Source organism: Myxine glutinosa, chromosome 13, assembly GCF_964187855.1.
Source record: "Myxine glutinosa chromosome 13, kmMyxGlut1.1, whole genome shotgun sequence".
NCBI lineage: Eukaryota > Metazoa > Chordata > Myxini > Myxiniformes > Myxinidae > Myxine > Myxine glutinosa.
Genome location: NC_136273.1, coordinates 46,421,495 through 46,436,984, shown reverse-complemented (window position 1 = coordinate 46,436,984; position 15,490 = coordinate 46,421,495). Strand labels below are relative to the sequence as shown.

The window sequence follows — 15,490 nt, the reverse complement described above, 5'->3', positions numbered from 1 at the left end:
GGAAGCGCCTCTAGCGAATGACTTCCAGCCAGTGTAACGCGAATTCCTGTCACAGGAATTCTGAGATCATATAAGTGTGACGTGGCAGTTCCTGATTGGTTCGTGTTGGGGAACCCCTTCTCGCTGCCGACGTGACGTAAATTCGCGCACGCGCACTGGTGAAGCGCGAGATTCGGCCCAAGGTTCTTATTATTATTATTATTATTTTTGTATACAAGATCGAGGCTCGAACCATGATCGAGGCTCGAAATTCCATGCCCGAACCTCAGCGCAATCCAAGAGGATTCACTTGTTGTAACAGCAAGATCCAGCACACTAAACTCGAACGGAAGTCGGCATGCTTATATAAAGCCAAAAGCCCTCTTCGGAGGGCGTGGCTCCGGCAACCGCGCGTGCGTCACGTCCGCACAACCACAAGTCCAACAGGCCCGTGCACGTGTATTATGCCCAAATAAGGTAATCACATAAGGTAACCGCCACATGCGGTTACCTGCACATAAGGTAACCGCCACACCATCAACAACTTTTTGTTGGTTTATGAACTTCCTGTGGTGAAATTTTTGTGGGTTTGGGAGAGTGATATCCATAAAATAATAATTACATTTGGATATTGTAGTATATAATATGAAAATACGCATTGCGTAGAGTGAGAGCTTCGTCGACAATGGTCAGTCGATCGAGTACGCAGCCCTCGCAAAATAAGGATCGCTTTTTTATATTGTTTAGTTGAGAGATGTGAGCTACGTGGTGGTGTCGACTCTAAAGGTAGTTAAAGTGTATTCAGTGTATTCAGGATTGTTTCCTGTCATTGCGTAACGGATATTAAGCCTTAATTTGAAGAAAGCCGGAAGTAGAAAAATAAAACGGAAATACGTCACGTTCTTCGTGTGGCCTTCATAACTTCATTTAACGCTTGAGAGATCGGCCAGCAAAGCAAGAACACGTGAGCAAGATGGCGGATCATGGAAGGGACATTTGAAATGACAACGTGAAATTTTGCTCCCAAGGGAATGGGGAATGACTGAAATTTTGAATGGATTTACATATACATGCAATTGCTTACGAAGCTCCCCATAAATGCAAGTATTGTTCAAGAAAATAATCAAACTGATCATCATCATAATCAACTTCAACAACCTGTTTTCAGTCCACTGCAGGACGAAGGCCTCCCTGTGCTTGTCGTTTGGGGTATTTGCATGCTCACCACACTTGTCAAGTACAGGTTGATGAGAGATTCTAGACAGGAATTTATAATTTGACCAGACTTGGTGGCATAATGGTTAGAGTATCTGCTCTGAGTTTGGAGTTTACTATTATTAATTGCAAAATCGAAGATTTTTCAAGTATATTGGTCGGTTGCGTTTGTGGTTCTGTCTGTTTGTTTGTTTGTTTGTCACCGGCCTACAGGTCACAATTCTAAACCGATCGTCACAAAACTTCGCCAAATGGTAGGGTTGGTCATAAGCAAGAAGCATATTGTTTTTGGGGTCAAAAGGTCAACATAGGCCAAAGGTCACCAACTTTGCCAAATTTCTAAAATCCTCAATTTTCATCTGATTGACTTGAAATTTGAAGAGGACTTGCATATCTGGTCACTGAATTCAACCACCAAGTATTTTTGAGGTCAACATGGGCCAAAAGGTCAACATAGGCTGTATTTCTAAAATCCTCAATTTTCATCCAATTGACTTGAAATTTGAAGAGGACCAACTACTGCATATATCTGGTCACTGAATTCAACCACCAAGTATTTTTGAGGTCAACATAGGCCGAATTTCTAAAATCCTCAATTTTCATCCGATTGACTGGGAATTTGAAGAGCATTTGCATATCTGGTCACTGAAATCAACCACAAATTATATTTTCGATGAACATAGGCCAAAAGGTCAACATAGGCAAAATTTCTGAAATCATCAATTTTCATCTGATTGACTTGAAATTCTAAAGGATTTGCATATATGGTCACTGAATTCAACCACCAGCAACATAGGCCAAAAGGTCAACATTATAGGCCAAGTTTCAAAAATCCTCAATTTTCATCCGATTGACTTGAAAATTGAACAGCATTTGCACCATGAGTCAGTAAATAGGGAAACTAACTATTTTTGAGGTCAAAAGGTCAAAGATCAACTCAAGGTCAACCTTCCAAAATCATCATTTTTCATCTGAAAAATCGTCACTTTTCTTCCTATTGACCCGAGCTTTGATCAAGATTGTCAATTTTAATCTTCATGAAATGGACAATTTGCTGTATCAATGTAATTTTTTTTGGGGGGGGGGGGGGCTGCCATTTGAAAAGATGCATTTCCCATTTGCAAATATGCATTTCCCTTAAAGCAAATCATTCAATTTTTTTTTTTTTTTTTTTTTTTTTTTGGGGTATACAAGATCGAGGCTCGTGAAAGAGCTAACATTAATCACACAAAAAGACAAACCGACACACAAAAAAAACAACAAACAAGGGGAGCGGCAGACAAGATGGGGAGAGAGGGGGAAGGACACAAAAGAGAGGGGGAAGAGGGGGAAGGACACAAACACAACATTTGAGAGCAGGGACATCGGGAGGATTTGGGGTGAGGTGGGAGAGGAATAAAACATATGAACACTGCAAGGACTCTGGGGTGAATTACCGGGGGTAGAAAAGATCAAGGTTTTCGATGGGGGAAGATAAGAGATGGTGGTGAACAGCTGTTTTAAAGACCTGGAGGGAGGAGTGGGATTGAAGGGAGTGGGGGAGTTTGTTCCAGAGGCGGGAGAAAAGGGGAATGAAAGAGTGAAGGTGAGCAGAGAGCCTAGACTTTGGCAGTTTAACCATAAGAGGGTTGCAGGCAGATCTTGTGCGACCTGAAGGAATATTGGGGGGACAGAGCACAGAGAGAGCTGGGGGAGCAAGGCCGGAGAGGAGTCGGTAGAAGACAGAAAGACCACCAACCTGCCTGCGGTGAGTGAGTGAAAGGCCCTCGGTGTTGACTACATCACAGGAGATTCCAATGATTCTGAAAGCTTTGGCCTCAACAGCGTGAAGCCGAGCAAGGTGTGAGGCAGGAGCACCAGCCCAGAGGGGGGAACAGTATTCCATTGAGCTGCGGATGAAAGCCTTGTATGTGGTGAGGAGCTCAGGTGTGCCAAGGAAGGACTTCGCACGACGGAGGATGCCCAGTCGGCGACTGGCTTTGGAGGCCAGCTTGGAAATGTGGTTTTCCCAAGAAAGATCATGGCAGATAGTGAGACCCAAAAGCTTGAGCGACAGAACTTCTTGGAGAGGATTGTTGAGAAAGTAGATGGGAGGGTTGTCCAGTCGGTCCTTTCAGAGAGACATTGTAAGAGTGTGAGATTTGTCAGGATTGAAAGACATGTTCCACTTGTTTGACCAGTCTGTGATTTTGTCCAGGTCTGCAGAGAGTGAGGAGGCTGCAGACTGCCGAACTGAGGGATGAGGAATGGAGCGACAGAGCGTAGAGTCGTCAGCAAAGAGATAGAGAGGATTTTCAAGAGAGTCAGAGAGATCATTGATGAAGACCAGAAAAAGCACAGGGCCCAGAACACTACCTTGTGGAACTCCAGCCTGAACAGGAAGAGGAGATGAGAGAAACCCATTCAGGGCCACACGTTGACTACGACCAGAGAGGAGGTCCGCCAGCCATGCGTGGAGATTTCCATGGATACCAAAGGAGGAGAGTTTGGTGAGCAGAGCAGGGTGCCAGACCGTATCGAAGGCACGTGAAATGTCAAGGGAGACAGCTCTAATTTCCTGTTTGGCGTTGAGGACCTCCATCCATTGTTGAGAAAGCAGAAGCAGCATGTCCAGAGTAGAGTGACCAGGTCTGAAACCAAATTGATGATCAGAGATCAAGCCATTGGAGAAGAGGAAAGATTTAATATCTGAAGCAATGATGGATTCCATGACTTTGCTGATAATTGGGAGAAGGCTGATTGGTCTGTAGTTGCTGGGATCTGTTTTTGCACGTTTTTTGTGCAAAGCGGTGATGTTGGTTGATTTCCAAGCAGATGGCAGATGACCTTGAGCAAAAGAGAGGGTGAAGAGAACAGAAAGAGGGAGTGAAAGAGCAGAAGAACATGATTTTAGGACCCGTGGGCTGATGCCGTCAGGACCAGTTGCAGAATCAGAGTCGAGGGTTGACAGAAACTTTTCCACCTCGTCAGGAGGAAAGGACACAGAGTCCAGGAGCAGCTGGGTACGACTGGGTACGGTGGGTACAGAGAGGGATGGGTTTGGGACACAAGATTTAGAGGCAAACACAGAGTTGAGGCATTCAGCTTTTTCACGTGCGGAGTCAGCCGTTAAGCCGTTTGAGGTGAGGGAGGGGATGGAGGGGGAACAAACACCAGAAACAGATTTGACCAGACGCCACCAGGATTTGGAAGAGGGAGACAGATAAGAGAGTTCGGTCTTGAGAATGGTGAGATATTGTTTCCTGGCTCTCCTGAGGGTGGACACACACTTGTTTCGGGCTTTGTGAAAGGAAATGAGATTTCCTTCCGTTGGATTTGCTTTCCAGGACACGAAAGCAAGTTGTTTCAGGGCAACAGCCTCACCACAAGATTCCGTGTACCATGGACGGGAGGAAGGGTATGACAACTGAAGACGAGATGGGATAAATCTGTGCATGAGAGAGAGCAATTTACTTTGAAAGAATTCCCAGGATGAGTTGATGTCAGAGGCGGTAGAGATGGGAGACCAGTCCAGATGATTGATGGCTGCTTGAAGACCGTGCCAGTTGGCCTGAGTGAAATGCCAGACTCGTCGACGCTGAGGAGGCTCTCTGAGAATGGTCAGAGAGATGTCCACTTTGACAAGCACATGATCAGATGAGCCGTTTGGAGCAGAAGAAGAGCAGCAGACATTTTCAGGGAAGTTTGTCATAACCAAATCCAGAAGAGAAGATGCTCCGTTGACTGAGATCCGGGTCGGGAAATTGACAGATTGTGTCAGTCCCAGGAAATTGACAGATTTGCATTTTGAATGTGCCCGTACCCCGACCTTTGCATATCCTCTGATAGGGCGGTTATCCATATAGTTGGTATTATATGCAGTAGTTGAAATTGTTGGGCAGTGGATTTGTAGCACAGCCCTGGTCGGATAAATGGTTTCATCCTGCGTCTCCTTTTCCTTTTATTTCCCTATAAGGCATCATGCATGAAAAAAAATTAAAAGCTATTGACCCACTGGTAGGTTCTCAGCCTCTTCACTTTTTTTTTTTTTGTATACTGAATCGAGGCTCATGAAAGAGCTAAGTACACGTTGTCACGTTGCTAAGTACACGTGAAAGAGCAAGTAAAGAGCACTTATCTGCATCTCCTTTCAGCAATCACTAAATAATTAATTCAACTAAAATGAAACGAGCATTATTTCTGACCAAATGACTGAACATTGATTTGACAATATTACTGCAAGTGGATGATTATTTTTAGGTTTGTTTTATTAGTCCCCTACCGGTGTACACCGGAGGGGACTATAGGTTTGCACGCCGTCCCTCCGTCCGTCAGTCCGTCAGTCCGTCACGCAAAGAACAGTTTTCCGGACTTTTTTTCTAAACGCTTAACGCTAATGATTTCAAACTTGGCACATGGTTTCCTCATGATAAGTTACAGATCGAATTCGAACTTCACGACGTTTCGATAATTTTTGACAAAGTTATGGCACATTGAACTTTGGGAATTCTGATAATTCTGATGATCCTTAAATCAGTGCCATTTTAGGTTTTAATTTCATTTAAAAAAGATTTTCTCTGCAATAATTGGACCGATTGAGATCAAATTTTCACCGTTGGGGGGACTCTGTCTGTAGAATATTTTAATGGTAATTATGACGTCACAGGTCACGTGGTTCGGCCGCCATATTGGTTTTTGTGAAAACACGAAAACCCCTTTTTCTCTGCAACGGCTGAACAGATCGAGGCCAAACTTTGCAGGCAAAATCGCATACCCATGACGAACAAAAAAGTCAGCAAGCATGACGTCATGCGTCGCATGGTTTCAGAGTTATGACGTTTTTAAGCATGACCCTTCAAAACCGAGCCCCTCCCTCATTTTTGATCCAATCGAGGGGAAACTTCACAGATCTGTTCAGCACGTCAGTCTACTAAAATGTCCTTTTGGAATTTGCGATAGGGCATGTGGTTTGGCAGGTATCATTAATTAAACGAAAATATATTTTTTTTAAATGGATATCTCTTGTTTATTCTAGAGTTCTCCTCAAGCCGCACCGCGCGCGCTCAGCCTCGTCTCGCGAACGTCAAAAGCGCAACACAGCGCGCGCTTTCGGGAGGGGCGGAGCCAAGCCGAGCAACATATATATATATACACATCGATCATTGATCGTGAACCGGAAAATATAATAAATTACTGATATTTAGCGACTTGAAAGGTTCTTTTTCAACATCTTATTTTCTCGTGCTTCTGCTGACCTGTCTGCAAGGTGTATAAATCGAAGTCCCGAGTGCGAATCACAGGTGAGCCCATCCTGAGGTAATTAGCATTAGGGAACGATTCAGAACCTGTGGGTAAATAACCCTTGGTAATTTCCCCAACAGTTTTCCGGACGACAGACTGCCGGTAGGGGACATGTATTGCAGCGCAATACTCAGAATGCTTGTTGAACTTGTGAACTATTGGGGAAGTAGTGCCACATCATTGAGTATGCTGGGAATTCAGCCTGATGTGCCATCTGTACTGCCTGGAAAATAAATAATTATTAGAATAAGACTAGAATAATATACTTGAAGTACGTGATGGAAAAGCTAAGTTGTAAGTGAGGAGTGAAGGGTGAAGAGGAAAAATAATATTTTCCTTCTGAATGAATGTTGCACAATATTTCCTTCTTTGGTTCAGTTTGTGCCTGGATTTGCATTTGTTGTCTTCGCAGGTCTGCAATCTTTTGGGTTGAACGAGATGTTCGACTTTGGGCATGCCAGGTAAAATCTCTCACATCCTCCTACTCACCCTCATCATCATCATCATCGTCATCATCATTTCATCATTCTTCATTGGTCTTTTTCTTCTATTGTTTTATGTCATTTGCTGAAAGTTTGAGTTTCATTTTATGGTGTATTTGACGTTTGCAATTTCCCAAGTTTCTTCCTCCCTTTATTTTTCTGCATAAACCTCAATCTAGATTAGCCATTAATATTGTTACAGACGCGGTTGTGGATGTTGGTTTACCGAGCGGTTTGGTATGACCGCGTCTGCACAGTTTACCCGATTATACTCGAACGTTGGCCGAGTCGCGCTACGCTAAATCAATTGAGGAAAGGACACAACGGCTGGATTAAATGACACGACACCAGGGGTATAGTTCTCAAGACCTCCGGAGGAGGTTATAATAGTGCGGAATGTTAGATTACAAAGACAAGAGAGACAGCATAGAAAGGTGGGCACTTAATTACGGTCTTATAGTAGCCCCGACAGACGACAGATAAACAGGACAAAACTGACTCACACGGGGATTGATGGCAAGGAAAGGCAGGTCGTCGATGGTCAGCACAAGGTGCACTCTTGGCTCAGGGACAGGATAGCGCGGCCCAAAAGATGCAGGGAGGTCTCTCAGCGCTCGGAGGTCGCGACTGGTTCTTCTTCGTGGCTGAGGCGCATCTGACGTCACGTCCGGTCAGTGGCTGCGTATATCCGGCGGGGAGTGACACGCCCTCGGCTCGTTAGCTCCGCCCCAGATGGAATCGGCCCGTTGCTTCTTATTGGGTGCGGGGGTTACCGGGCTCCGCCCTTGACGAGGAGCTGACAGCCAGCCCCTTCGTGGTAACCCCGTGGGCGCACATGGCAATGGCGGCTAACCAAGCCGGTGTGAGGACGCACACTCCCCGCACCGCGGCCGCGCCGCCCCCGCTGTGGTTGTAGTTGTTGTTGTTGTTATTGTTTCATGAGGAAGATGGGAGGAGGTATGGGGAGGTCCTAAACTCACTACTGGTGCCATACAATCACATTCTGGTGCAACGAAGAGTCAGAATTAATGGAAACGAGTCCTTAACTGACATAGACTAAGAATAACTAGCAAGATGTCCGAAAGTTGTCTACGTGAGATGCGGTGGACCTGGGCACGACATTTAATGGGGGAAGAAGGGGAAGGTCGGTTCTACAGAGTGTTGTTTACAGACAATGGGACTAGGGAATGGGGGATTGGGGATAGTTGGGGAGTATTGGGGAAATAGGGGAATATTTACAAGCGGATATGGAGGCCAAATCCCATATCCGCAACATTGCACCCTTCTCTACCCTCGGGGCGTCCCGACCCGATAAATTTTTACCTATTTTAGTGTGGCACTCAGATGTAGTTCCCTCTACTATTAACTCTACCCTGAGTGCGACAGTTTTACAGATATTCACAAATGAGTAAATATGTCCCCCTGCGACGTTGCACCCTTCTCCTCACAGAGACACACCCACAGGATAACCGAATCGCGGAAAGAATTCGCAAACTAAACATACAGCCGGTAGGGAGCATTATTTACAAGACTACGCTGATATTTACACTACGATCCAGGACCTGTTTTTGGAGGAACACATGCAGATGTTATGCATAGAGAGAGCACGCATGCCAGCATCGATACACCAACCCACGAGTGCTCTGTGGCCTTACGGCCTTTAATAATGTGCAGAGCACCCCTTCCAAGCACCAAAAGCACCACCCCAAGCACCAATCGGTGCAGTCACCATTGTTCATTAAAATAAAAACAACAACCCCTAACCCTGCAGGTGTCTCTTGCTCTTCGTGTGGTGCACTTGGCCTTCTGGCTTCTTTCAAAAATAAAGAAAGGCGCCAACCGCGTCCATTTCTGTATTGTGGTGTCAGGGGCCAACTATTAGTGGTTCACCTGTATGGCATAGGTGCCACGTTGACCCAGAGGTCCATCCACGGGTGTTGCTTGGCCGCAAAAGAACTGCGGTCCATGGTGGGTGGCCACAAACATTGCGGTCCATATGGTGTATCGATCCCGGCAGCAAGCAGCGAAAGTGCAGGCCCACAACTGCGGAGCCAGCACCTCTCTCTCCTCTCTCTCTGCCCCAAAGCCAGATCCTCGGAGGTGGGAGACAAAAGAAAAGACAAGTGAGTAAGGTGGTAAGGGCGCAAAAGTGCACGCAATGTAAGGTAATGCACACTGGGGGCACATGGGAACCAGGTGAGACAGGTACGTTCCTACCGTACGCCCCCCCCCACCAGGTAACCTACATGGCCCCTCCCTTACCCCTTACTGTATCCACAAAACACAACACTACCCATAAACATCTACTTTACAAATCAACAAACGTCCCTACTGTCTTCCCCGTTCCTCCCATAAACCAAATTCGTCTTCTCTCCCTCCTAACCAATCAAATTTGCCATTTTCAATTCATCATCAGTCCCTCCTAAGGAGGGAGAGATGGAATCACCCCAATGTCTCATCCACGTCGTGATGCGTCTCACAAATCCACACAGCAATTCTCCTTCCTGCAACACAAACAAAGAAAACACAGGTGTGGAGTCATCATCATCACCTCAGGTAAGTGGCTGCGTATGGTGCGACAGGTTCATCAATCCTAACTATTTCCTAAATGACTTTAACAATTTTACATTACCCGGGGTCTTTCTCTTGCCAAACCATTGGCCCTCTTACACTATGGGTTCTAAAAACCAATTCCCGTTGCCCAAACTGTGGTGCTTTTCAATTTGGGGTCTCACTCCCCCGATTCATCTCCCGGTGCCCTCGCACAATTTCTGGGCCGCGACGTGTACCTCTCCCAGCGGGTCTACCCACCTGCACACCCCCACCACTGCAGTTGCCTCCGAGCTTACCTGCTCCTTACCCTAACCTAACTACCTGGGGAAGGCCCTCTGGCGCTCTCCCCACTCGGTGCCCTCTCTGGCACTGGGCTGCCCGATCCACACCCGGGATCCTCAGGCACCCACTCACAACTACCGGCTCCCAGAGCCCACCTGCGGCCTCACCTGGCCGACATCCTCACAGTGGTGGAGTGCCCAACCAACTACACACACTAACAGGCTACACGCCCAGCCATTTCCACAACACTAATGCACCCATCCACAATACCATTCTGCAACCGCACCACAAATGCCAATATCCAACCACAATTTACCTATACCCTCTACCTAACACTTACACTACCCGCCCCGGGTACTCGTGAAAGGGGTCCACTCTTCCCCCATTCACACCTTCGCACCATGCACACCACTCCGTACCACTTACTCCATGTATTCCACACACCTGTACTTGCACACCTGTGCTCTCACACCTGGTGCCACCTGCACCCTTCTCTCCCCAAGCGCATTCGCGCTGATCCACACACTCACTACTCATACACTGCTCCACACACCTGTCCAGTTGCACACCTGTGCAATCACACCTGTTCAATTCTCACACACACGGCATCATCTCAGCTAACTACTCCCTTCTGAAACTTGCGCTTCCCAGTCGTCCCTTTAAACTATTGCGCTCCCACGTCATTATCATCCACACTAATCTACCTGCGTCCCCACTACAGGTATCAGTCACTAACTAAACTTAACGTTACCTACTGTCATCTTCGCTAGATCCCTACCAATATAACCTAACCCACCCGGGCTAGTTTTCACTGCCATACACCCCATAAGCTATTGCGCATTTGCCCCCATGGGAAGGATGGTGGGTTTGCCATCCCACCACATCGGGCATCTCCCACTACCAATTTTGCACATCAAATTTCAACAAATCAAAAATTTGCCAATCACTACTCATCATCTGCCAATCATTACTGCCAATCCTTTGCCAATCATCAAATTTTGTTTTTCTCTAATTTTGGGTCCAAAACACTAACCTCATCACCCAGTCTACTCACTAATGCCTCTCGGTGCGCCAATTCCTGTCCAAAGCCCGGCTTCGTAAAGCCAAGCCATGAATGCGGGTTGTTCTGTGCCAGCGGCTGGATGCGTCCGGCACTCGGTGCAGGGACGGGGGCTTACCCGGGCCGAGATCCCACGCACCATCTCGGCACGGAGCCATCCCATGGCTCGATCTCGGCCTGCCGGAATGCCTCAACAAAACGTGGTCGCCATGACGACCCTTCCTATCCTGCCGCCCGCTCCGCCTGGTGGAGCACGGACGCGGCCGTTCAAAGCGAGGCCCAGCACGCACCGAGGGCCCGATTCGGCTAAAAGTCGCTCTAACCTCTAACCCGGTTACCTTCGATGCCTCACCTGCATGCTTACACCCCGCAGCCCGTTCCTTGCTCACACATCCAGCCGTTCCCATGCTCCTCGTACCTTTCCTTACACACCCAGGTACCCTCATTCCACTCACAGCCTTGGTCACACACCTGACCACCGAACACTTTGGCACACATTCGTTGGTCGCACACCTCACCAACACACCTCTTCGCGCCCCCTCCTCTGTCACCTCCTCTGTGACAATCACAGGTGTGCTCTCATTCGCACACCCAACCACGTGCCTCACCACCAACTCCAGCGTGCATTCCCACTCACGCTCTACCATTCCGGGTGTGCTTCCTTTCTCACCTGTCACAATCAACTCACGCTCCGTGTCACTCTTACTACTCTCACCTCCACTCTTGACAGCGCACTCACCCTTACTCTCGACAGCGCACTCTTTCCCCATGCACCTGTCCGTCACACACCTTTCTCGCGCACAATCTTGCGCACACTCTCCCGTCACACCCTCTGTAACACTTACCACACCGCGCTTCCATGTGCTCCCTCGCACACGCGCTACGACCGACTCACTCTCGCCAGCACCCTCACTCCTTGGCACGCACTTTTTCCTCACACACCCCAGAGTCGGACTTTCTCGCACACCTCCTCTTTCGCACACCAGACCTGTCGCACACTTCACCAACGGCCTCTCACGAACACCCTGGTCCATCTCGACCCCCAAGCTTCTTAAATCACCTGGCGCATCATACGCACGACCATATTGGTCACCACTTACACCGGGTCCTCTTCCTCTTCGCTTCTCCTCCATCACCTGCGAATCCCTCATCCGGTTAATGAGCACATCATCACGATCCAAACACAGACTTTGGACCAATTCTGTTATCTCCTCTTTTATCTCTTTCTTATCCCCTCTCCGTCGCTTCTTAATTTCGCTCACCCCTTCTTCCACTTCTTCTAATTTCTGCTTCACCTCTTTTATTTCCCGGTACGTCTCCTCTAGCTCGTCCTCCAAGGCTACCTTGGCCGTTTCCATGTGCGTCCTCACCTGCCGGTCCTTCGTCTCCATTACCTCTATCACCTCGTCCAACCTCGTTGTCAGTCCCTCACGTACCATTTGACATTCCCTCTTCGTCGCTATCAAGTCGTCTTTTAGTTCTTTCTGTGTCGCTTTTAACCCTCCTAGTACTGCAGTGTTCCTTTGAACCTGCTCCACTAACTTCGTTTGTCCCTCTGTCAGCTGTTCCACCTCCTGCGTCAGGTCCTCTATGCCCCCTTGTAACTTTACAGTCCCCTTTCTCACCTCCTTCTCCATGTGCTCCTTACAGTGCCTCACCTCCTCGCGCACTCCTCCGACCTCCTCACTCACTCCTCTCCTGATCTCCTCTCCCATCACTTGCATCTCCTGCCCAGATGCCACCCTCATCTGCTCCATTTCCTCCCTGTGAGCATCCAGTTTGGTTTCTACCCCCATTCTGACCCCCTCTATCTGCTGCCCCATTTGTTTAACTTCCCTTTCCGCTTGGTCCCTCATGTCCCTCAATTTGCCTTCCATGGTGTTTTCTAACCCCTCTAACCCTTTTTGCATCCCTTCCATTTGATTCTCTTGAGCGGCCATTCTGTTTTCTACCCCCATTAACCCCTCCTGTATTTCCCCTAATCTATTGTCTAATTTCCCAAATTTCTCGTCTAATCCCTTAAAATTATTGTCTAACCCCTGAAATTTCTTGTCTAACCCCTCACCGGTACCCCTCGCTTCGTCCCTCATTATCCCCATTTGGCCCTCTAATCGCTCACTATCAGCCCTCATTTGCTCACTCTGAGCATCCATCCGGTTCCCCATTACCCCCATTTGGTTTCCCATTACCCCCATTTGGCCCTCCAATCGCTCACCCATTTGTTCCATAAGGGCCCTCATTTGCAGGAGGAAAAGGTTCGAATCCACCAGCGGCGCTACCACGGTCGCGGGCGTGGTCGCCGTGGCCATGTGCGAGGCGCCATTTCGTGCGTCTGCTACCCTCACTGCTTCGCTCTCCTCTTGTCCCTCAATTTGGTCCTGGATCGACCCTGCCTCACTCCCTACTACCGGAACCCAGCCGTCTTGGTCTGCCATAGCGCGACTTTCAAAATTCGGGTTTTTATTTTCGTAAAACAAAATCAAATTTCGCCGTTATAATTTCGAGCGCGTGAAACGCGCTCCGGATCGAATTCCACTTCCCGACACCAAAATGTTACCCTAATGGTACAATTGGTGTTCCAAAATTTGGGCCTAACTGAATTTAGTCCCAGGTCCGAATCCAACTCCTCGACACCAAATGTTACAGACGCGGTTGTGGATGTTGGTTTACCGAGCGGTTTGGTATGACCGCGTCTGCACAGTTTACCCGATTATACTCGAACGTTGGCCGAGTCGTGCTACGCTAAATCAATTGAGGAAAGGACACAACGGCTGGATTAAATGACACGACACCAGGGGTATAGTTCTCAAGACCTCCGGAGGAGGTTATAATAGTGCGGAATGTTAGATTACAAAGACAAGAGAGACAGCATAGAAAGGTGGGCACTTAATTACGGTCTTATAGTAGCCCCGACAGACGACAGATAAACAGGACAAAACTGACTCACACGGGGATTGATGGCAAGGAAAGGCAGGTCGTCGATGGTCAGCACAAGGTGCACTCTTGGCTCAGGGACAGGATAGCGCGGCCCAAAAGATGCAGGGAGGTCTCTCAGCGCTCGGAGGTCGCGACTGGTTCTTCTTCGTGGCTGAGGCACATCTGACGTCACGTCCGGTCAGTGGCTGCGTATATCCGGCGGGGAGTGACATGCCCTCGGCTCGTTAGCTCCGCCCCAGATGGAATCGGCCCGTTGCTTCTTATTGGGTGCGGGGGTTACCGGGCTCCGCCCTTGACGAGGAGCTGACAGCCAGCCCCTTCGTGGTAACCCCGTGGGCGCACATGGCAATGGCGGCTAACCAAGCCGGTGTGAGGACGCACACTCCCCGCACCGCGGCCGCGCCACCCCCGCTGTGGTTGTAGTTGTTGTTGTTGTTATTGTTTCATGAGGAAGATGGGAGGAGGTATGGGGAGGTCCTAAACTCACTACTGGTGCCATACAATCACATTCTGGTGCAACGAAGAGTCAGAATTAATGGAAACGAGTCCTTAACTGACATAGACTAAGAATAACTAGCAAGATGTCCGTAAGTTGTCTACGTGAGATGCGGTGGACCTGGGCACGACATTTAATGGGGGAAGAAGGGGAAGGTCGGTTCTACAGAGTGTTGTTTACAGACAATGGGACTAGGGAATGGGGGATTGGGGATAGTTGGGGAGTATTGGGGAAATAGGGGAATATTTACAAGCGGATATGGAGGCCAAATCCCATATCTGCAACAATATACATCTGAGCAGGTGGGAAAGGTAGCGTCAGATTTAATTCCCAGCTCGACTACAAAATTGCTTTTGTGACGGTTTCCAGACAGAGAGTTAAACAATTAGGTATCAATGAGTTTGTCCTCCCTTGCACAGATCTAAAATCTAAAGCTGGCTGTCTTATCCGTTCGCTTTCGCTTTTGGACATGCATCTGTACCTTGGAAAATTCCAAATTCCTGCCAGAATGTGCACGCACACTGTATCAGTGACACAGCCATGTGTCAGTGTTGATGCAACCAGCGGACCAAATTCCTAACTGAATCTCAGTTCCATATGCATTCACCCCTCTGCATCTTTAGAAAGCTCGTCTTCGCCCATTCGTCTTTCACACGCATGATAGAGAGGAAAAAGCTAGAACGATTTCAGGTGATTATCATGAATTGATCTGCTTTATTGAACACGACATCCACTTTAGGTAAGACAGATGTCCTTTCCTTGTTACTTCAGAAACAACACATCATTAAACACCCCACCCCTTATAAATCCTCCCCCTCTGGGAGAAGTACAAACTTATAAGCTCTTCGACTTCACCATTATCCCCGGGCTGGACGAGGAAGATCACATTTTGAAGTTTCCTGCTTCAGCAGCACAAGGCAAATCCCCGCTGTCCAAGTTATTTCTTGGCATCTCTCAAATTCTGCTTTTAGATAAGCAATGACAAAGTTTTCTCTTTTATGGGAATGAAAAAGGATTTACGCATGCAAAACCCATTCAAAAGGGTCTCTTAGAGTTCCTGTGTCAGATCTTGTCCTCCTAGATATAAATAAAAGATTAGGATGCACTGAGAACCTTACTGATAGTGCGAGTTAAGCAGTTTGAGGGATCCGGCCTCGTGAATAAGCCCCTCCCTTTTCAGCTGTCCTGCCTTGTTCTGCCACAAGT

General features: G+C 47.9%; 1 protein-coding gene across 1 annotated transcript in view; it reads left to right on the top strand.

Annotated features, from left to right (window-relative positions):
* Positions 1-15,490, top strand: part of LOC137438913 (potassium channel subfamily T member 2-like) — a 463,350-nt gene that overhangs the window by 248,605 nt on the left and 199,255 nt on the right. The window contains exon 5 of the mRNA XM_078767009.1: positions 6,887-6,935. Within this exon, the coding sequence (XP_078623135.1) occupies positions 6,887-6,935 (49 nt within the window). The remainder of the gene's footprint in view (positions 1-6,886; positions 6,936-15,490) is intronic.